The sequence below is a fragment of the Oncorhynchus masou genome, unplaced genomic scaffold (assembly GCF_036934945.1).
Source record: "Oncorhynchus masou masou isolate Uvic2021 unplaced genomic scaffold, UVic_Omas_1.1 unplaced_scaffold_4068, whole genome shotgun sequence".
Classification (NCBI taxonomy): Eukaryota; Metazoa; Chordata; class Actinopteri; order Salmoniformes; family Salmonidae; genus Oncorhynchus; species Oncorhynchus masou.
Window position 1 is genome coordinate 1,285 of NW_027010468.1, and position 22,149 is coordinate 23,433.

The 22,149-nt window shown below is 47.4% G+C and overlaps 1 protein-coding gene across 1 annotated transcript; it reads right to left on the reverse strand.

Moving 5' to 3' along the window:
• Positions 1 to 1,600: 1,600 nt before the first annotated feature.
• On the reverse strand, positions 1,601 to 4,240 carry LOC135534876 (calcyphosin-like protein). The gene is made up of 4 exons (XM_064961688.1): positions 4,217 to 4,240; positions 3,795 to 3,972; positions 3,401 to 3,610; positions 1,601 to 2,021 (listed from the first exon to the last, which is right to left on the reverse strand). The coding sequence occupies exons 2-4, from the start codon at positions 3,957 to 3,959 to the stop codon at positions 1,920 to 1,922; spliced, it is 477 nt and encodes a 158-aa protein (XP_064817760.1). The 5' UTR covers positions 3,960 to 3,972; positions 4,217 to 4,240; the 3' UTR covers positions 1,601 to 1,919.
• Positions 4,241 to 22,149: the final 17,909 nt, after the last annotated feature.

Genomic DNA, 22,149 nt, shown 5'->3' on the forward strand with positions numbered 1-22,149 from the left:
ACCTACAAAATTAAACTGTATAGGCCTGCAAAAATACATGATAAAGCATGAATAAAGAATGAATACTTACGTGTGAGAAACTCGGTGTTCTGTAACTTCCAGAGTTTCGTTTTTCAGTTTTTAGAGAACAGAATGGCCAGAAAACCCAAGTAGAATCCATGTTCATTTGTCTCCAGAAAGATCCTGATTATTAAATCGATAAATTACTTCAATTACGTTACAGAGACTGAAAATGGCGCCTGTTATGTTGCGAGGCCGAATCCAGAGGTTATCGTTTAAAAGTGACTCGGATGAATGCCAGTTGTCAAATCCCCTGATATTTAGGCATTTTGAACCGCACTTCATTCGGTGCTACAGGGTCAAAAGCCCCGCCTACGGACTCACCCAAAACACCCTTCCTTTCCATTTGATTACTACAAAATGTCAGTCTGATAAAACTTCAAATAGCCACAAAAGCGCACGGTTGTAATTCATGCGTGTTCCTGAGCCGTTAATTGCGCTGAGAGTGGAAGGTCCTAAAACCTCCGTTTGCCTTGAGCTGCTGAGCGGCTGGCCCGGGCAGGATGGGAGCGACCTTGACCGGGGATTAGGCTACGGCTAGCCCATGTCATCTCACATTCAAAAGTTATCAGGATTTGGGAAGCAATACCTTTTTTTAACCTCACGCAATTGAGTCATCTGAAACCATTTGTGAGGCAACAGGAAATATGTTTAATTTCACTGCACGACATTTTACAAAGAGCCTGCAAAAATAGAAAACAGAATGCAAAAACGTGTTTGCAAAAATGTGTTTAATCCTGAATCAATTTTTTCACGCACGGGTAGATAAGAAATCTACTTTCTCAGAACTATTTACAGGTACATGTGGGCATGCGCATGCTATTATACCTGTAGGCCTATTGGAATTAAATAATAAACGTTGCCCTGTTGCTCCCTCTGCCGGCACTACAGGCAAACGCCGGGCTGATTGTCAATTACATTTCAGTGCCATTGACAGCTCCCTGAATTGCAAACTTGACATATCGCCTAATTGTCCACAGTTAATTAAAGCGCAGAAAACTAGCAATGACGACCTTGGGCTTTTAAACCATAATAACAAATTATAACAGTGCATATGCAATCATAATTTAATTTCACGCTTAGGCGGTTTTGGTTCTGAGTTGAATGCACTCGATTACAACAGAGTCTGGGGATTCTCCGTCCATTGCTTTTGCTATGCATAGTAGCTATGGTTATTAGCCTAGCACATAACTTGGATCCACATATACTGTACTTGTGCAGGTAGATAAGGCATTTAAAGAAACACTCATTGTGCTACCGATGTCAACTACGTTGAAGCATCCATTATATCGATTTATTACATTATTCTGGTGAGCAAGAGTTTATTTAGTCTTCCCATGAAACATAGCTTCTCATTTCTCATTATATCTAATTATAGACAAGCTGACTAACAAATAGCTGAAGGCCAGTCAAATTCTTCCAACCCGATCTCGAGAAACCATTTCTGTATGGACCTCGCTACTCGCTTCAGCACACGGTGGTCCCGATCTGTGAGTTTATGTGCAGGTAGATAAGGCATTTAAAGGAACACTCATTGTGCTACGAGAAAGGTATTCTATTTGGCAAACATTTGCATTATTACGATGTAGCTTAAACCATAAGAGGGATCTTAACAAGACAAAGCAATATGGCACAAAGGAACGTGATTAATATGTGTAATATATATAAATCATTCAGTAGAAATCGGCTGTATCTGTCCATTTAAAGCTATTCTGTTCCATTGAAAAACTATAAACTAGCATTTTTTCTATTTTCTCACATGTACACATACATAAGTTCTACATGAATGCAAAGGTGCCTTTTTATGATTAGCCAAATATGTTAGTAGAATACACATAGATGTAGATAGCCAGCGGTGCCTACAGCTTCCAGGCATTCTGCATCATCGTAACAAAGTATCCGTCGCTGTCAATAGAGGCACTCACTCCACTGTAGTAGTTCATGAACTCCTCCTGAGTTACCTAAAGGAGAAGGACAAGACAACTCATTTACAAAATATACAAAACCAGCCAAGAATATCTGCTCCTTCCTTTTGTACGTAAAAAGTTGTGTATAATTATATATATATTTTTTTTTTAAACCCTTTTTTTTGTTTGTTTAATGTAATATCAGCTACAATTCATTAGCCTGAAATACAGGGCCTGTTTGCATAAAACATCTTAAGTGTCTCCCTTTAGGAATCATTTCCCTTTACCTAAGGGAATCGTTTAAGGGGGTTGAACAGAGCCAATGGAAACATAAGGTCATAATTTAAGAGTTTTATGGGTAGTTTGAAGGCAGGTAAGGCAGAGCCTCTGGTTACCGCGGAGATTACTTGATTCACTGTTCCAAGCCAGGACAAACACATTTATTTAGAACATAATAACACATATTTATTTTAGTTACTTTTTTTGCTCTCAACTTGTTGCTATTACTTTTTAGCATGTCAAGCTAACTTAGAGAGTAGGTAGCTAGCTGGTCAGCTAGCATGTCAAGCTAACTTTGAGAGTAGGTAGCTATTGGTGTTATTCTTCAGTAACAAACTCCAAAGCAAATCAGGGGGAGAAAAATAGGTTTATTTGAGAAGGACAAATCAAGATATTATGCTGGGAGGTAGATGTTTAGATGTTCAGTCTCCTCTGTCCTCAGCTTTTCCCCCAAATCAAAAGGAACAGGATGCCATTTATAACCCCACTCCCTAGCCTGGGGTTGACCAATCAGAAGTCCTTGCAGTACAACTTGGCCAATGGCCAAATAACAAGTATCCTGCCCCCGACTTAATGTACAGAACATAGCACACGTAGCTCTGAGTTCAGGATTGACATTCCACAGATTCTAAACAGCTGTTGAACTGAGACCCAACTCCTATTTACAATTCCCTATTGACCATTAGTACTATATTTAGTTTAGTACTCTCGTCCTCTCAAACTCTGCGTTGTGTATTTATCTTCAAAATACTCTTATAGACCTCATGGGCACCCTTAACTTTTTCCACTTCATTTAAGGGAGAAATTAACCTTAAAATGTTTTGTGCATCTGACTTAATAAAGTTAAGGAAACTTTAAGTGAAAAGATAAGGGGGGGGGGGATTAACTTAAGATGTTTTATGAAACTGGGCCCAGACCGGTTTTGTGATAACATTCCACTCCTTGTACTCCGTGCCTCAGATATGACATCGTCTGTTCTCCTCAGTTCTCTTGGAGCTGATTGTTGATAGAATGTTCACATTTGAAGATTGGAGAAAGGCCAGACTGTTTGGCATGACAAGGAGTGGCAAGGAGTGTGGAATGTTAGCACAAATAGATTGGTACCCAGGCTAGCGGATTCGTCATTCCAGTAAACGGACAAATGTATTTATTACCTTGCCGTCTTTGTCGTTGGGGGAATCAAAGCTGCTGAGGAAAGTTAGGAAGACCTGTTCCTCTGTCCACTCTCCACTCTTATATTTGGGGTGTTGTGAGCAGTTGTAGACCCCCCTCAGGTCCTCCACAGTCACCACCCCGTCCCCTGTCCGGTCTAACTTCTTAAAGGCCTGGCCGATCACAGAGATCCTGGCACTGGACATGGGAGGCTGAAGGAAACACAAACACATGAAAACAGCAATATACATCACTGCACCTTTATCATGCAAATATTAGATGTACTTTGGCTTGTTCAAATACTATTATTATGAGAGAACCATTATTCTACACTGTCCATAATCAATAAATGTGCATAATCAATTCGTTTTTAGTGTCACTACTCTGTAATTATACCCTCAGATTCTCCAGAAACTCGTTGAAGTTGATGCTGCCACTGCCGTCCTTGTCACACAGTGTGAAGATCTGCCGGGCCTCCTCTCTGCTCACCACCACACCATAGTCCGCCAGTCCTTTAATAAACTCCTGCAGGTCCAGAGACCTACTGCCATCGTCGTCCATGATGCGGAACGTCCTGTATGGACCGGGGAGGAAGAGGGAGGATGTGGAGGGATTAATCACCTGTCTCTGGATATCTATGGAAACGTAATAATCAATTATGAATCAGTTATTATGAATTATTATTGGCCTTTTTGCATGCAGACTATTTTCACTTGTGAGTGAATATCATAATACCATAAGAAAGTGTTATTGTAAAGTTACAAAAAATGAATTGTTGTTGATGTTTTGCTTTTTCTATTTTAATTAGTTGCTCTTACCTTGCCAGTCCCTTGATGCCAGCCACTCCCTAATGAATATTGCTGTCTCAATTGCCTCCAGTGGGTCTGTGGCTTGTAGTGTCCTGAGGCCATGTCTTCTGTGTTACTGTGAAATATGGAGTAAAATACTCCATCTGCTTAGTTAATTTGTATTCAGATGTAGGTTAAACTTTTTTAGGTTAAACTTTATAGTGTAACAGAGGAAGTATAATGGTAAGCCCAAGGAGAAAAAGAGAGTTGAACTATGCTACCTCCTCCCCTAAAACCTGTTACTAGAATACCCCTCCCTAGAGGCGTGTCACTAGGCTACACCTCCAGAGACCTGTTACTATGTACATGTGCACCAAGCCATCACAAGTCAGTTCAATAGTCAATTAATCATTAACCATCATAATTGCAGATATGTTCATATTGCAATTGCATTAGGTATTTTAGTGTTCATATCAAGTATCATATACAAAATGTCTCCTTAATTTGCTTAATTTACACCACTTTCATAAAAGAAAAACGAGTCATTACTCCTGTTGTCTAGGCAACACTTGGCTAACAACAACCACAACGTTTTTCAATGCCATAACTTCAAACCACTATCTATCCAAAAAAATAATGCAACTAACATACCACAACTAAGCAATAATGAAGTATACGATTACCCAACAAAAATGGTACTTGTTGCAAGTGTTCGCGTGTGAAGAGAAAGTGGTCTCACCTGGTGTTCTTGTCACCTGTTCCACTCTAGTGTGCCCGTGCGTAATGTAATGTTGGTATGAATAGCGCACACCTCCTCCTCCTCTCTTTACCGTACACTTCAGACCAGCGGCCCAATCGTGTCATTACCAGTAACGACTGTATGATCATTTTCGATTTTCGCGGTAAGGAAGGCGGTAAAGATGTACAAAGGAAAATCAATCGAATAGTAGAGCATTAAAAAAAATGTTTTAAAAAATGGTGTCCCAAAATGGCACCCTATTCTATATAGTGCACGACACCTGTAATGTTATGATAGTGAGATAATTGTAAGCAGTAGAAGGCCTAGAATGGGTCATAGGTTTCAGGTGTGATGTTGAAAACGCTGGGATGGATGATTCCGGACCACGTCTGAAAAAGTAGATACATTATTTGGGATAGAAGTGGGGTAATACGTTGTCAGAAAAACATTATACGTGTTGGAAAAGGACATCTATTGTATTGTAACGACCCTTGAAAGGAGGGAGTAGTGTAACAACCCTGGGTTTATGAGCGCGGATATCGCATCTTCCGTTTGAGACCTGCTCCCTGCTGTTTCATTACAATATCATAGCAAGGCATTAAAAATACTTTGAAGTACTACTTAAGTCGTTTTGGGGGGGAATTTGTACTTTACCATTGATATTTTTGGAAAATGTTTACTTTTACTTCACTATTGAAGACAATATGTACTTTTTTACTTCCATACATTTTCCATGACACCAAAAAGCACTCGTTACATTTTGAATGCTCAGGCAGGACGGAAATATGGTCCAATTCACACACCTATCAATTAGAGCTCTTCACAGGTCCACCTGAACCCGAATATACGAGACCCAACCAGTGACCAGAGCGGTTCTGGGATACAAAATTCTAAAAAATTCCCTCGTGCTGGGTCTGGTCCTGTTTGATTGTCAATCGGATCTATGTACCGTGACTACAACTGGTGGACCCGAATAGACCTATCCACAGCTCTACATAGCCTATAGCATATTTTATATTTCACTTATAAAAGCCCTAGTGTAACGGATGTAAAACGGCTAGCTTAGTTAGCGGTGCGCGCTATATAGCATTTCAATCGGGACGTCACTTGCTCTGAGACCCTGAAGTAGTTGTTCCCCTTGCTCTGCAATGGCCGCGGCTTTTGTGGAGCGATGGATAACGATGCTTCGAGGGGTGACTGTTGTTGATTGTGTGCAGTGGATCCCTGGTTCGCGCCCGGGTATGGGCGAGGGGACGGTCTAAAGTTACACTGTTACACTAGCCAACATATAAATAACTATTCGTTAACCAGAAGAGCAACTTGGCTGATAAAAATATTTTTTTGTTACTCGGGTCGCTTAGATATGGTTCTAGTCCAGATTTGATAGTCCTCATGTCCGTTCAGGTTGGACCCGAGAAGACCTCTACTACCAATATAACGCGTTGTCATCCTTACTGCCTCTGACCTGGCGGATTCTCGAAACACAAATCCAGCTTTTGCAAGTGATTGAGTGTTGGAGTGTGCCTTGCTGTTCATAAATAAAGAAAACAAGAAAACGGGGCTGTATGGTTTGTTTAATACAGGAATTTGATGTATAGCATTTACTTTTACTCAAGTATGATAATTGAGTACCCTTTTCCACCACTGTGACTGTACTTAAGTACATTTTAAAACCATATTACTTGTAGACTTTTTCTCAAGTAGTATTTCACTGGGTGACTTTTCTTTTAATGGAGTCATTTTCTATTAGGAACCTACTTTTACTCAAGACAATTGAGTACTTTTTCCACCACTGGGAATTTGCAAAGCAGCTGGTTAACACCATTAAATCCATGTAGGGTAATATAAACAAGAAGGAGAAAACTAAATTGTGTGTTTAGAAATGAGGGAACTAAATAATGATGATGGAACTCTTTGAAATAGATATTAGATTTATGTAGCAGTCAGTATGTTAGATTAAAAAACACATTTTGGCACAGTTGCTCAACAAATGGGTAAGCTGCTATGTCTACTAGATAAATATTCTTCAAACCATCATTTACTTCCAAATAAATACACAGACAGAATCAGACGCCAGAGATTTCCCAGGTCAGGTAAACCTCATGGCCTTATACAGCCATTCGGAAAGTATTCAGACCCCTTGAATTTTCCCCACATTTTGTTACAATACAGCCTTATTCTAAAAGGGATTAAATAAATGTTTTTTTCTCAGCAATCTACACACAATACCCAATAATGGCAAAGTGAAAAACAGGTTGTTAGATATTTACAAATAAAATATAAAATACAAACAGAAATGCCTTATTTACATAAGTATTCAGACCCTTTACTATGAGACTCAAAATTGAGCTCAGGTGCATTCTATTGATCATCCTTCGAGATGTTTCTACAACTTGATTGGAGTCAATTGATTTGGACATGATTTGGAAAGGCACACACCTGTCTATATAAGGTCCCACATTGACAGTGCATGTCAGAGCAAAAAACCAAGCCATGAGTTGTGGAATTGTGCGTAGAGCTCCAAGACAGATTCTGTCGAGGCACAGATCTGGGGAAGGGTACCAAAACATTTCTGCAGCATTAAAGGTCCCCTAGAACACAGTGGCCTCAATCATTATTAAATGGAAGAAGTTGGAACCACCAAGACTCTTCCTAGAGCTGGCCACCCAGCCAAACTGACCAATCAGGGGACAAGGGCCTTGGTCAGGGAGGTGACCAAGAACTCGATGGTCACTCTGACAGAGCTCTAGAGTTCCTCAGTAGAGATGGATGAACTTTCCAGAAGGACAACCAGAGATGGTTGTCCTTCTGGAAAGTTCATCCAGAGATGCAGCACTCCACCAATGAGGCCTTTATGGTAGAGTGGCCAGACAGAAGCCACTCCTCAGTAAAAGGCACATGACAGCCCAAAATGCACCTAAAGACTCTCAGAACATGAGAAACAAGATTCTCTGGTCTGATGACACCAAGATTGAACACTTTGGCATGTCTGGAGGAAACCTGGCACCATCCCTATGGTGAAGCATGGTGATGGCAGCATCATGCTGTGGGGATGTTTTTCAGCGGCAGGGACTGGAAGACTAGTCAGGATTGAGGGTAAGATGAACGGAGCAAAGTACAGAGAGATCCTTGATGGAAATCTGCTCAAGAGCGCTCAGGATCTCAGACTGGAGCGAAGGTTCACCTTCCAGCAGGACAACGACCCTAAGCACACAGCCAAAAAAATGCAGGAGAGACTTTGGGACAAGTCTCTGATTGTCCTTGAGTGGCCTAATCAGAGCCGGGACATGAACCAGATCGAACATCTCTGGAGAGACCTGAAAATAGCTGTGCAGCAACGCTCCCATCCAACCTCACAGAACTTGGAGAGGATCTGCAGAGAAGAATGAGAGACTCTCCAAATACATTTGTGCCAAGCTTGTAGCGTCATACCCAAGAAGACTCAAGGCTGTAATCGCTGCCAAAGGTGCTAAAACAAAGTACTGAGTAAAGGGTTTGAATACTTATGTAAATGTGATATGTTTTGCTAATTTATAAAAAAAGAAATATAAAAAAACATATCTAAAAACCTTTTTGCTTTGTCATTATGGGTTATTGTGTGTAAATTGATGAGGGGGGAAAAACTATTGAATCCATTTTTAGAATAAGGCCTCTAATGTAGCATTCTGAATACTTTCAGACTAACATATTGATTAGTTTTCTATGTGTTCATACAAAATGGCACCCTTAATAGTGCACTACTTTTGAACAGGGCCCATAGGGTCTATAAACTTATTGTTCACATTAATCAGGGATGTGAATTATATAATGGATTATATATTTAAAAGGTTATATATTTCTTTCAGCACTTTAAAGTTTAAGAATATTCTGTAATTATGTAACCTGTAATCTGAAACCACAGCAATAAAATCAAACAGTGAGTTCTTACATAATGTATTGGCAAACGCTTAGGAGGACATTATGTCAGTGAATTACTGATCGTGATTGTGTTTGGAGAAAGTTATTTTTTGAAGAGTACTAGATAAAAGCCTCGAATGGAAATAACAAAGATATAATGCTTGTGTTTTTGCTGGAACACCCTTAGACAAAAATGCCACAGAACATCTCATAATTTTTAGAGAAGATAAGACGGCAGACATTTTGTGATATCTAGACGGCAGACATTTTGTGATATCTAGACGGCAGACATTTTGTGATATCTAGACGGCAGACATTTTGTGATATCTAGACGGCAGACATTTTGTGATATCTCCATGGAGGTTTGTATGCAGTTGGAAGGGAAGGGAAGATGTTTGATAATGGTCCAGTAAAGGTCCTTGATCAATATTTTGAATGAAACATTTATCATTCCTTTCTGATTTCAAAAACAGAAGAGTTTCTCTCTATTGATCATGCCACATACTCCGTACTGTTCTAGTGACCGGGTCCATACTCACTACTGTTCTAGTGACCGGGTCCATACTCAGTACTGTTCTAGTGACCGGGTCCACACTCAGTACTGTTCTAGTGACCGGGCCCATACTCAGTACTGTTCTAGTGACCGGGCCCATACTCAGTACTGTTCTAGTGACCGGGTCCACACTCAGTACTGTTCTAGTGACCGGGTCCACACTCAGTACTGTTCTAGTGACCGGGTCCACACTCAGTACTGTTCTAGTGACCGGGTCCACACTCAGTACTGTTCTAGTGACCGGGTCCACACTCAGTACTGTTCTAGTGACCGGGCCCACACTCAGTACTGTTCTAGTGACCGGGCCCATACTCAGTACTGTTCTAGTGACCGGGTCCACACTCAGTACTGTTCTAGTGACCGGGTCCACACTCAGTACTGTTCTAGTGACCGGGTCCACACTCAGTACTGTTCTAGTGACCGGGTCCATACTCAGTACTGTTCTAGTAACCGGGTCCATACTCAGTACTACAGGTGTGTTGCCCTCAACCAGTTCCATACAAATAGCCCGAGGCTAGTACTTTTTAAATATACCCATGTAGCCCACTGGCTAGCTATTTTTTTCTATTAAAATATCCCATTGCACAGATTTTGGACCTTGTGTAGTAAAAATGCCAGAGTCTATAAGCTCAAGCTGATCGGTACACAACATCCTTGAATTCCATCCCTGAATACATCCACACAGATTCATATTCAGAGACGTCATCCTGTTGCTCCAGCTTCCCGTACCCAGTATCCATGGACCCCGGAAAGTCAGACGATATTTAAATGTCACTTATATTTTTTAATTATTCTTAATTTATTGACTTCTGTCTCTTTATTATGTCGCATCGCCGAGAATGAATCTACAAGTAAGCATTTCATTGCGTGCACATGACAAAATGAACTAGACCTGACGTGATATCCCAGAAGGCATTGGTGCTCCTTCTAATAGAACATGGAGATCCTGCAGCTCCAACGCCACCTGAGGGCAGACTCACATTCCATGAGGTGAAAGGTTCACAACCTTGCAGATAGGAATGGAATTCACAGAGCTGATCGATATATTCCATGTGACAGACGATCACATCTATCTGAATGTTCGCCAACATGTCGCCCTCCTGTTATTGGCCCAATGTCAAAAGTTCATCCACAGGCATCGTCCTGTTTTCGCTGTAATCCGGTATCCGTGGGTAATATCCATGTATCCAACTGAAATACATGTACATAACAATTAATTCTGTTCTCTATGATAGAGCATATTGTCGTTTAATTTGAATGCTGGGTCCTCCTGAACGCTGCCTTCGAAACAAGACGGATAAAAGAAAACTCCACGGATCTTTCCGGGAACAGGCCCCAAGTTCGGGGATCGTGCACAGCAACGCCTCCAGAGCCGACACTTCCTGCATCACGTGACCATAGCACCTGCGATGACAAGTCTCGCTTTTCATGAGGCATTGCATCCACACTGAGACATCATATTATTCTCTTAAGACATCATCCCAGTAGCCATTACTCATTGGTGGTTCAGAGGATGTGGTCGTTATTAAACGTTTACACACCTCCCCAGGGTCACGCACAGCCACACTCACGTGCCAACACCTCCTGCACCGTGTGGTATCGACTGTTGTTATCCAGGAAGGAAATATCCTTCTCGTACGCGATAGGCCGACAGCACGGGCTGTACTGCACCTTGTCTCTCCGCCCCTTTAATGAGCCCCGCCCTCCTCGTGTGTTCCAGGGCGATGTCATAGTTGCGTCGTCGCGCGTGGTGCACCTGCCGCTGCAGTATCTGAAGAGGAGAGTCTCGCCGCTGTCGTAGCCCAGCCCCAGTTCCCCCACAGTCACCTCCACCTCCCGCAAAGAGCACGGCTTTAACCTCTTCCTGCGCCCACTCTTAGCTCCCTTAGTCGTCTGGGAGGAGCTCTCCTGGCTCTCCTCTCTACTGTTCCTGCCGCTCCTCTTGCTACTCCTGTCAATCAGAGTCCCGATCACCTTCTTCAGTTCTCCCTCGGTGAAGCTCTGGAGAAGGTGGGAGACTGGAAGGAGATGGAGAGAGAGAGAGAGAGGACACTTAGATAGGGTAGAGAAACAGGTACAGAGGCAGGGGAAGTGAGGCAGACAGACAGACAGACAGACAGACAGACAGACAGACAGACAGACAGACAGACAGACAGACAAGGGAAGTGAGGCAGACAGACAGACAGACAGACTGCCTCACTTCCCTGGTCTGTCTGTCTGTCTGTCTGCCTCACTTCCCTGGTCTGACAGACAGACAAGGGAAGTGAGGCAGGCAGGCAGACAGACAGACAGACAGACAGACAGACAGACAGACAGACAGACAGACAGACAGACAGACAGACAGACAGAAAGACAGACAGAAAGACAGACAAGGGAAGTGAGGCAGACAGACAGACAGACTGCCTCACTTCCCTGTGTCTCCAGCCTATTCACTTCCCCTGGTCTGACAGACAGACCAGGAAGTGAGGCAGACAGACAGACAGACAGACAGACAGACAAGGGAAGTGAGGCAGACAGACAGACAGACAGACAGACAGACAGACAAGGGGAAGTGAGGCAGACAGACAGACAAGGGAAGTGGGAGGCAGACAGACAGACAGACTGCCTCCCTCACTTCTGTCCTGTCTGTCTGTCTGTCTGTCTGTCTGCCTCACTCCCTGGTCTGACAGACAGACAAGGGAAGTGGGAGGCAGACAGACAGGACAGACAAGGGAAGGAGCAGACAGAGAGACAAGGGAAGTGGGAGGCAGACAGACAGGACAGACAAGGGAAGTGAGGCAAACAGAGACAGACAGACAGACAGACAAGGGGAAGTGAGGCAGACAGACAGACAGAGACGCAGGCATGGCAGGATATAGGGACAGGGAGGCTTGAGATCAGAACAATCTATTCTACACCTCTCCTCAGGCCTCGGACACACAAAAAAAGAGATAGCTATTGACTCAAACCAGAACCTCTGCCACATCCCAGTGACTTTCAGCATTCACCAGATATAATTTCTTTCTGTCTAATGTTGCTGGATAGAAACACATAACACATCATCAGCCTATGAAAAGCTGTGTTGAAGGATCATACAACATGAAGTACAGCTCTACCTGTTATATTTCTACTCTAGGCCTATAGCACCCTTGGCAGTGCAGGGAAATGTGAGGTGGTGTGAGGTGATGTGTGGTGATGTGAGGCGATGTGTGAGGTGATGTGTGGTGATGTGATGTGTGAGGTGATGTGAGGTTGTGTGTGAGATGATGTGAGGTGGTGTGTGAGATGATGGTGATGTGTGAGGTGATGTGAGATGGTGTGAGGTGATGTGTGAGGTGATGTGTGAGGTGATGTGGAGATGGTGGTGATGGTGTGAGGTGATGTGAGGTGGTGTGAGGTGAGGTGGTGTGATGTGTGAGGTGGTTTGATATGAGGTGATGTGAGGTGGTTTGATATGAGGTGTGTGAGGTGAGGTGATGAGGTGGTGTGGTGTGAGTTGGTGTGAGGTGGTGTGAGGTGAAGTGAGGTGGTGTGTGGTAATGTATGAGGTGATGTGTGAGGTGGTATGAGGTGGTGTGAGGTGGTGTGAGAGGTGATGTGTGGTAATGTATGATGTGATGTGTGAGGTGGGTGTGAGGTGAGGTGGTGTGAGGTGGTGTGAGGTGAGGTGGTGTGAGATGATGTGAGGTGGTGTGGTGTGAGGTGGGGTGATGTGAGGTGGTGTGATGTGAGGTGGTGTGATGTGAGGTGGTGGAGGAGTTATGAGGTGGTGTGGGGTGATTTGTGAGGTGGTGTGAGGTGATGTGTGATGAAGTGAGGTGGTGTGTGGTGGTGTGGTGTGGTGTGAGGTGATGTGATGTGAGGTGGTGTGGTGTGAGGTGTTGTGGTGTGTGAGGTGATGTGAGTTGGTGTGAAGTGAGGTGAGTTGGTGTGTGGTAATGTATGAGGTGATGTGTGAGGTGGTATGAGGTGGTGTGAGGTGGTGTGAGAGGTGATGTGTGGTAATGTATGATGTGATGTGTGAGGTGGTGTGAGGTGGTGTGAGGAGGTGTGATGAGGTGATGAGGTGGTGTGAGGTGGTGAGAGGTGGTGAGAGGTGGTGTGGGTGAGGTGGTGTGATATCAAGGTGAGGTGGCGTGATATGAGGTGTGTGAGGTAATGTGAGGTGGTGTGAGGTGTGTGGTAATGTATGATGTGATGTGTGAGGTGGTGTGAGGTGGTGTGAGGTGGTGTGAGGTGGTGTGTGAGGTGAGGTGGTGTGAGGTGGTGTGATATGAAGTGGCGTGATATGAGGTGGTGTGAGGTGATGTGTGAGGTGATGTGTGAGGTGGTGTGTGAGGTTGTGTGAGGTATTGTATGATGTGATGTGAGGTGGTGTGTGAGGTGGTGTGTGGTATTGTATGATGTGATGTGAGATGGTGTGAGGTGGTGTGAGGTGGTGTGTGGTATTGTATGATGTGATGTGAGGTGGTGTGAGGTGGTGCGAGGTGGTGTGAGGTGAGGTGGTGTGAGGTGGTATGAGGTGTCGTGAGAGGTGGTGTGAGGTGGTGTGAGGTGGTGTGTGGTAATGCATGATGTGATGTGTGAGGTGGTGTGAGGTGGTGAGAGGTGGTGAGAGGTGTGAGGTGGTGTGATATCAAGTGGCGTGATATGAGGTGGTGTGAGGTGATGTGTGAGGTGGTGTGTGAGGTTGTGTGAGGTATTGTATGATGTGATGTGAGGTGGTGTGTGAGGTGGTGTGTGGTATTGTATGATGTGATGTGAGATGGTGTGAGGTGGTGTGAGGTGGTGTGTGGTATTGTATGATGTGATGTGAGGTGGTGTGAGGTGGTGCGAGGAGGTGAGGTGAGGGTGGTGTGAAAGGAGGTGTCGGGAGAGGTGGTGAGGTGGTGTGAGGTGGTGTGTGGTAATGCATGATGTGATGTGTGAGGTGGTGTGAGGTGGTGAGAGGTGGTGAGAGGTGGTGTGTGGTGTGAGGTGGTGTGATATCAAGTGGCGTGATATGAGGTGGCGTGATATGAGGTGGTGTGAGGTAATGTGTGAGGTGGTGTGAGGTGGTGTGTGGTAATGCATGATGTGATGTGTGAGGTGGTGTGAGGTGGTGAGAGGTAGTGTGTGGTGTGAGGTGGTGTGATATCAAGTGGCGTGATATGAGGTGGTGTGAGGTAATGTGTGAGGTGGTGTGTGGTATTGTATGATGTGATGTGAGATGGTGTGAGGTGGTGTGAGGTGGTGTGTGGTATTGTATGATGTGATGTGAGGTGGTGTGAGGTGGTGTGAGGTGAGGTGGTGTGAGGTGGTATGAGGTGTCGTGAGAGGTGGTGTGAGGTGGTGTGAGGTGGTGTGAGGTGGTGTGTGGTAATGCATGATGTGATGTGTGAGGTGGTGTGAGGTGGTGAGAGGTGGTGAGAGGTGGTGTGGTGTGAGGTGGCGGATATGAGGTGGCGTGGATATGAGGTGGTGTGAGGTAATGTGTGAGGTGGGTGTGGTAATGCATGATGTGATGTGTGAGGTGGTGTGAGGTGGTGAGAGGTGGTGAGAGGTAGTGTGGTGTGAGGTGGTGTGATATCAAGTGGCGTGATATCAAGTGGCGTGATATGAGGTGATGATATGAGGTGGTGTGAGGTAATGTGTGAGGTGGTGTGTGGTATTGTATGATGTGATGTGAGGTGGTGTGAGTTGGTGTGAGGTGGTGTGAGGTGGTGTGTGAGGTGATGTGTGGTATTGTATGATGAGGTGGTGTGAGTTGGTGTGAGGTGGGTGAGGTGGTGTGTGGTAATGTATGATGTGATGTGAGGTGGTATGAGGTGATGTGAGATGGTGTGAGGTGATGTGTGAGGTGGTGTGTGGTAATGTATGATGTGAGGTGGTGTGAGGTGGTGTGAGGTGGTGTGAGGTGGCATGAGGTGTCGTGAGGTGGTGTGAGGTGATGTGGTGTGAGGTGGTGTGAGGTGAGGTGGTGTGAGGTGAGGTGTGTGAGGTGAGGTGGTGTGAGGTGTGTGAGGTGGTGTGAGGTGGTGTGGGTGTGATGTGAGGTGGTGTGAGGTGAGGTGGTGTGAGGGGATGGTATGATGGGGGAGATGGTGTGGAGGTGTGTGGATGGTATGAGGTGAGGTGAGGTGATGTGATGTGGATGTGAGGTGGTGTGGGTGAGGTGGTGTGAGGGGAGGTGGTATGAGGTGTCGTGAGGGAGGTGGTGAGAGGGAGGTGGTGTGAGGTGGTGTGTGGTAAGGTGATGTGATGGTGAGGTGCGTGTGATGTGGTGAGGTGGTTTGATATGAGGTGATGTGAGTGTGGTGTGAGTTGGTGTGATATGGAGGTGGTGTGGGGTGAGGTTGTGCGTGATAATGTGTGAGAGATGATGTGAGGTGATGTGTGAGGGGTGTGAGGTGGTGTGAGGTGGTGTGGTGTGAGGTGGTGTGATGTGAGATGGTGTGGTGTGGAGGTGGAATGAGGTGGTGTGATGTGAGGTGGTGTGAGGTGATTTGTGAGGTGATGTGAGATGTGTGTGAGGTGATGTGGTGTGAGGTGGTATGAGGTGGTGTGTGGTATTGTATGATGTGATGTGAGGTGGTGTGAGGTGGTGTGAGATGGTGTGAGGTGATGTGAGGTGATGTGATGTGAGGTGTCGGAGGTGGGTGTGAGATGTGAGGTGGTGTGAGGTGGTGGTGAGGTGGTGTGTGAGGTGGTGTGATGTGAGGTGTTGTGAGGTGTCGTGAGGTGGTGTGGTGTGAGGTGGTGTGAGGGTGGTGTGGTGTGAGGTGGTGGTGGTGTGGTGTGAGGTGGTGGTGTGAGGTGGTGTGGAGGTGAGGTGATGTGGGAGGTGATGTGGTGTGAGGTGAGTGGTGTGAGGGGAGGTAGTGTGAGGGGAGGTGGTGTGAGGTGGTATGAGGTGTCGAGGCAGGTGGTGTGTGGTAACGTATGATGTGGTGTGAGGTGGTGTGAGGTGGTATGAGGTGATGTGGTGTGAGTTGTATGAGGTGTCGTGAGGTGGTGTGAGGTGATGTGGTGTGAGGTGAGTGTGTGTGGTGAGGTGGTGTGAGGGTGAGGTGGTGTGAGGTGGTGTGAGGTGGTGTGAGGTGGTGTGGTGTGAGTGAGGTGGTGGGAGGTGGTGTGTGAGGGGAGGGGGTGTGAGGGGAGGTGGTGTGAGGGGAGGTGGTGTGAGATGGTATGAGGTGGAGTGAGTGATGTGATGTGAGGTGGTGTGGTGTGAGGTGGTGAGGAGGAGGTGGTGTGAGGTGTCGTGAGGGAGGTGGTGAGGGGGAGGTGGTGTGAGGTGTCGTGAGGTGAGGTGGTGTGAGGTGAGGTGGTGTGATGTGTGAGGTGGCTTGATATGAGGGATGAGTGTGAGTTGGTGTGAGGTGAGGTGGTGGGGGTGAGGTTGTTGTGTGTGTGATAATGTGAGATGATGGGAGGTGATGTGAGGGGTGAGGTGGTGGAGGTGGTGTGGGTGAGGTGGTGTGATGTGAGATGGTGTGGTGTGAGGTGGTATGAGGTGGTGTGATGTGAGGTGGTGTGAGGTGGTGTGAGGTGATTTGTGAGTGATGTGAGATGTGTGAGGTGATGTGGTGTGAGGTGGTATGAGGTGTGTGTGGTATTGTATGATGTGATGTGAGGTGGTGTGAGGTGGTGTGAGATGGTGTGAGTGATGTGAGGTGATGTGATGAGGTGTCGAGGTGGTGTGATGTGAGGTGGTGTGAGGTGGTGTGAGGTGGTGTGTGAGGGTGGTGTGATGTGAGGTGGTGTGAGGTGTCGTGAGGTGGTGTGGTGTGAGGTGGGTGTGAGGTGGTGGGGTGAGGTGGTGTGAGGTGGGTGTGGTGTGAGGTGGTGGTGGTGGTGGTGTGAGGTGAGTGATGTGGTGATGTGGTGAGGTGAGTGGTGAGGGGGAGGTAGTGTGAGGGAGGTGGTGTGAGGTGGTATGAGGTGTCGTGAGGTGAGGTGGTGGCGGGAGGTGTCGTGGAGGTGAGGTGGTGTGATGTGTGAGGTGGTTTGATATGAGGTGATGTGAGTTGGTGTGAGGTGAGGGTGATGTGGTGTGAGGTGGTGTGAGGTAATGTGAGGTGGTATGAGGTGGTGTGATGTGAGGTGGTGTGAGGTGATTTGTGCAGTGGTGTGATGTGATTTGTGAGGTGATGTGAGGTGATGTGAGGTGATGTGGTGTGAGGTGGTATGAGGTGGTGTGGTGTGAGGTGGTATGAGGTGGTGTGAGGTGATGTGTGAGGTGATGTGTGAGATGATGTGTGAGGTGATTTGTGAGTGATTTGTTAGGTGGTGTGAGGTGATGTGTGAGATGAGGTGAGGTGGTGTGATGTGATGTGAGAGGTGATGTGAGATGGTGTGTGAGGTGACGTGTGGTAATGTATGAGGTGATGTGAGGTGGTGTGGGGTGAGGTGGTGTGAGGTGATTTGTGAGGTGGTGTGAGGTGATGTGAGGTGGTGTGAGGTGATGTGTGAGGTGGTGTGATGTGATGTGTGAGGTGGTGTGAGGTGATGTGGTGTGAGGTGGTGTGAGGTGGTGTGAGGTGATGTGTGAGGTGGTGTGAGGTGATGTGGTGTGAGGTGGCGTGATATGAGGTGGCGTGATATGAGGTGGTGTGAGGTAATGTGTGAGGTGGTGTGTGGTAATGCATGATGTGATGTGTGAGGTGGTGAGGTGGTGAGAGGGTGGTGAGAGGTAGTGTGTGGTGTGAGGTGGTGTGATATCAAGTGGCGTGATATCAAGTGGCGTGATATGAGGTGGCGTGATATGAGGTGGTGTGAGGTAATGTGTGAGGTGGTGTGTGGTATTGTATGATGTGATGTGAGGTGGTGTGAGTTGGTGTGAGGTGGTGTGAGGTGGTGTGTGAGGTGATGTGTGGTATTGTATGATGTGAGGTGGTGTGAGTTGGTGTGAGGTGGTGTGAGGTGGTGTGTGGTAATGTATGATGTGATGTGAGGTGGTGTGAGGTGATGTGGGAGATGGTGTGAGGTGATGTGTGAGGTGGTGTGGTAATGTATGATGTGGTGTGAGGTGGTGTGAGGTGGTAAGGGAGGTGATGTGGTGTGAGTTGGTATGAGGTGTAAGTGGAGGTGGTGTGAGGTGATGTGGTGTGAGGTGGTGGAGGTGAGGTGGTGGAGGTGAGGTGGTGTGAGGTGAGGTGGTGTGAGGTGGTGTGAGGTGGTGTGAGGTGGTGTGGTGTGAGGTGAGGTGGTGTGAGGTGAGGTGGTGTGAGGGGAGGTGGTGTGAGGGGAGGTGGTGTGAGGTGGTGTGAGGTGATGTGTGAGGTGGTGTGAGGTGATGTGGTGTGAGGTGGCGTGATATGAGGTGGCGTGATATGAGGTGATGTGAGGTAATGTGTGAGGTGGTGTGTGGTAATGCATGATGTGATGTGTGAGGTGGTGTGAGGTGGTGAGAGGTGGTGAGAGGTAGTGTGTGGTGTGAGGTGGTGTGATATCAAGTGGCGTGATATCAAGTGGCGTGATATGAGGTGGCGTGATATGAGGTGGTGTGAGGTAATGTGTGAGGTGGTGTGTGGTATTGTATGATGTGATGTGAGGTGGTGTGAGTTGGTGTGAGGTGGTGTGAGGTGGTGGTGAGGTGATGTGGTATTGTATGATGTGAGGTGGTGTGAGTTGGTGTGAGGTGGTGTGAGGTGGTGTGTGGTAATGTATGATGTGATGTGAGGTGGTGTGAGGTGATGTGAGATGGTGTGAGGTGATGTGTGAGGTGGTGTGTGTGGTAATGTATGATGTGGTGTGAGGTGGTGTGAGGTGGTATGAGGTGATGTGTGTGAGTTGGCATGAGGTGTCGGGAGGTGGTGTGAGGTGATGTGGTGTGAGGTGGTGTGAGGTGAGGTGGTGTGAGGTGGTGTGAGGTGAGGTGGTGTGAGGTGGTGTGAGGTGGTGTGAGGTGGTGTGGTGTGAGGTGAGGTGGTGTGAGGTGAGGTGGTGTGAGGGGAGGTGGTGTGAGGGGAGGTGGTGTGAGGGGAGGTGGTGTGAGATGGTATGAGGTGAGGTGAGGTGATGTGATGTGAGGTGGTGTGGTGTGAGGTGGTGTGAGGGGAGGTGGTGTGAGGTGTCGTGAGGTGAGGTGGTGTGAGGGGAGGTGGTGTGAGGTGTCGTGAGGTGAGGTGGTGTGAGGTGAGGTGGTGTGATGTGTGAGGTGGTTTGATATGAGGTGATGTGAGGTGGTGTGAGTTGGTGTGAGGTGAGGTGGTGGGGGTGAGGTTGTGTGTGTGTGATAATGTGTGAGATGATGTGAGGTGATGTGGGGAGGGGGTGTGAGGTGGTGTGGTGTGAGGTGGTGTGATGTGAGATGGTGTGGTGTGAGGTGGTATGAGGTGGTGTGATGTGAGGTGGTGTGAGGTGGTGTGAGGTGATTTGTGAGGTGATGTGAGATGGTGTGTGAGGTGATGTGGTGTGAGGTGGTATGAGGTGGTGTGTGGTATTGTATGATGTGATGTGAGGTGGTGTGAGGTGGTGTGAGATGGTGTGAGGTGATGTGTGAGGTGATGTGATGTGAGGTGTCGTGAGGTGGTGTGATGTGAGGTGGTGTGAGGTGGTGTGAGGTGGTGTGAGGTGGTGTGATGTGAGGTGGTGTGAGGTGTCGTGAGGTGGTGTGGTGTGAGGTGGTGTGAGGTGGTGTGGTGTGAGGGTGTGAGGTGGTGTGGTGTGAGGTGAGGTGGTGTGAGGTGAGGTGGTGTGAGGTGAGGTGATGTGAGGTGATGTGGTGTGAGGTGAGTGTGTGAGGGGAGGTAGTGTGAGGGGGAGGTGGTGAGGAGGTGGTATGAGGTGTCGGGAGGTGAGGTGGTGTGTGGTAATGTATGATGTGGTGTGAGGTGGTGTGAGGTGGTATGAGGTGATGTGGTGTGAGTTGGTATGAGGTGTCGTGAGGTGGTGTGAGGTGATGTGGTGTGAGGTGGTGTGAGGTGAGGTGGTGTGAGGTGAGGTGGTGTGAGGTGAGGTGGTGTGAGGTGGTGTGAGGTGGTGTGAGGTGGTGTGGTGTGAGGTGAGGTGGTGTGAGGTGAGGTGGTGTGAGGGGAGGTGGTGTGAGGGGAGGTGGTGTGAGGGGAGGTGGTGTGAGATGGTATGAGGTGAGGTGGGATGTGATGATGAGGTGGTGTGGTGTGAGGTGGTGTGAGGGGGAGGTGGTGTGAGGTGTCGTGAGGTGAGGTGGTGTGAGGGGAGGTGGTGTGAGGTGTCGTGAGGTGAGGTGTGTGAGGTGAGGTGGTGTGATGTGTGAGGTGGTTTGATATGAGGTGATGTGAGGTGGTGTGAGTTGGTGTGAGGTGAGGTGGTGTGGGGTGAGGTTGTGTGTGTGATAATGTGTGAGATGATGTGAGGTGATGTGAGGGGGTGTGAGGTGGTGTGAGGTGGTGTGGTGTGAGGTGGTGTGATGTGAGATGGTGTGGTGTGAGGTGGTATGAGGTGGTGTGATGTGAGGTGGTGTGAGGTGGTGTGAGGTGATTTGTGAGGTGATGTGAGATGGTGTGTGAGGTGATGTGGTGTGAGGTGGTATGAGGTGGTGTGTGGTATTGTATGATGTGATGAGGTGGTGAGGTGGTGTGAGATGGTGTGGAGGTGATGTGTGAGGTGATGTGATGTGAGGTGTCGTGAGGTGGTGTGATGTGAGGTGGTGTGAGGTGGTGTGAGGTGGTGTGAGGTGGTGTGATGTGAGGTGGTGTGAGGTGTCGTGAGGTGGTGTGGTGTGAGGTGGTGTGAGGTGGTGTGGTGTGAGGTGGTGTGAGGTGGTGTGGTGTGAGGTGAGGTGGTGTGAGGTGAGGTGGTGTGAGGTGAGGTGATGTGAGGTGATGTGGTGTGAGGTGAGTGGTGAGGGAGGTAGTGTGAGGGAGGTGGTGTGAGGTGGTATGAGGTGTCGTGAGGTGAGGTGGCATGAGGTGTCGTGGAGGTGAGGTGGGTGTGATGTGTGAGGTGGTTTGATATGAGGTGATGTGAGTTGGTGTGAGGTGAGGTGATGTGGTGTGAGGTGGTGTGTGAGGTAATGTGAGGTGGTATGAGGTGGTGTGATGTGAGGTGGTGTGAGGTGATTTGTGCAGTGGTGTGATGTGATTTGTGAGGTGATGTGAGGTGATGTGAGGTGATGTGGTGTGAGGTGGTATGAGGTGGTGTGGTGTGAGGTGGTATGAGGTGGTGTGAGGTGATGTGTGAGGTGATGTGTGAGATGATGTGTGAGGTGATTTGTGAGTGATTTGTTAGGTGGTGTGAGGTGATGTGAGATGAGGTGGTGGTGTGATGTGATGTGAGAGGTGATGTGAGATGGTGTGTGAGGGGTGACGTGTGGTACGTATGAGGTGATGTGAGGTGGTGTGGGGTGAGGTGGTGTGAGGTGATTTGTGAGGTGGTGTGAGGTGATGTAGGTGGTGAGGTGATGTGAGGTGGATGTGATGTGAGGTGGTGTGAGGTGATGTGGTGTGAGGTGGGTGTGAGGTGGGTGTGAGGTGATGTGAGGTGATGTGAGGTGATGTGTGAGGTGATGTGTGAGGTGATGTGTGAGGTGATGTGTGAGGTGTGTGTGAGGTGATGAGGTGGTGTGAGGTGATGTGTGAGGTGGTGTGATGTGATGTGTGAGGTGGTGTGAGGTGGTGTGAGGTGATGTGGTGTGAGGTGGTGTGAGGTGATGTGTGAGGTGATGTGTGAGGTGATGTGTGAGGTGATGTGTGAGGTGATGTGTGAGGTGATGTGTGAGGTGATGTGTGAGGTGATGTGTGAGGTGATGTGTGAGGTGATGTGTGAGGTGATGTGTGAGGTGATGTGTGAGGTGATGTGTGAGGTGATGTGACGGCAGGTTATTATGTC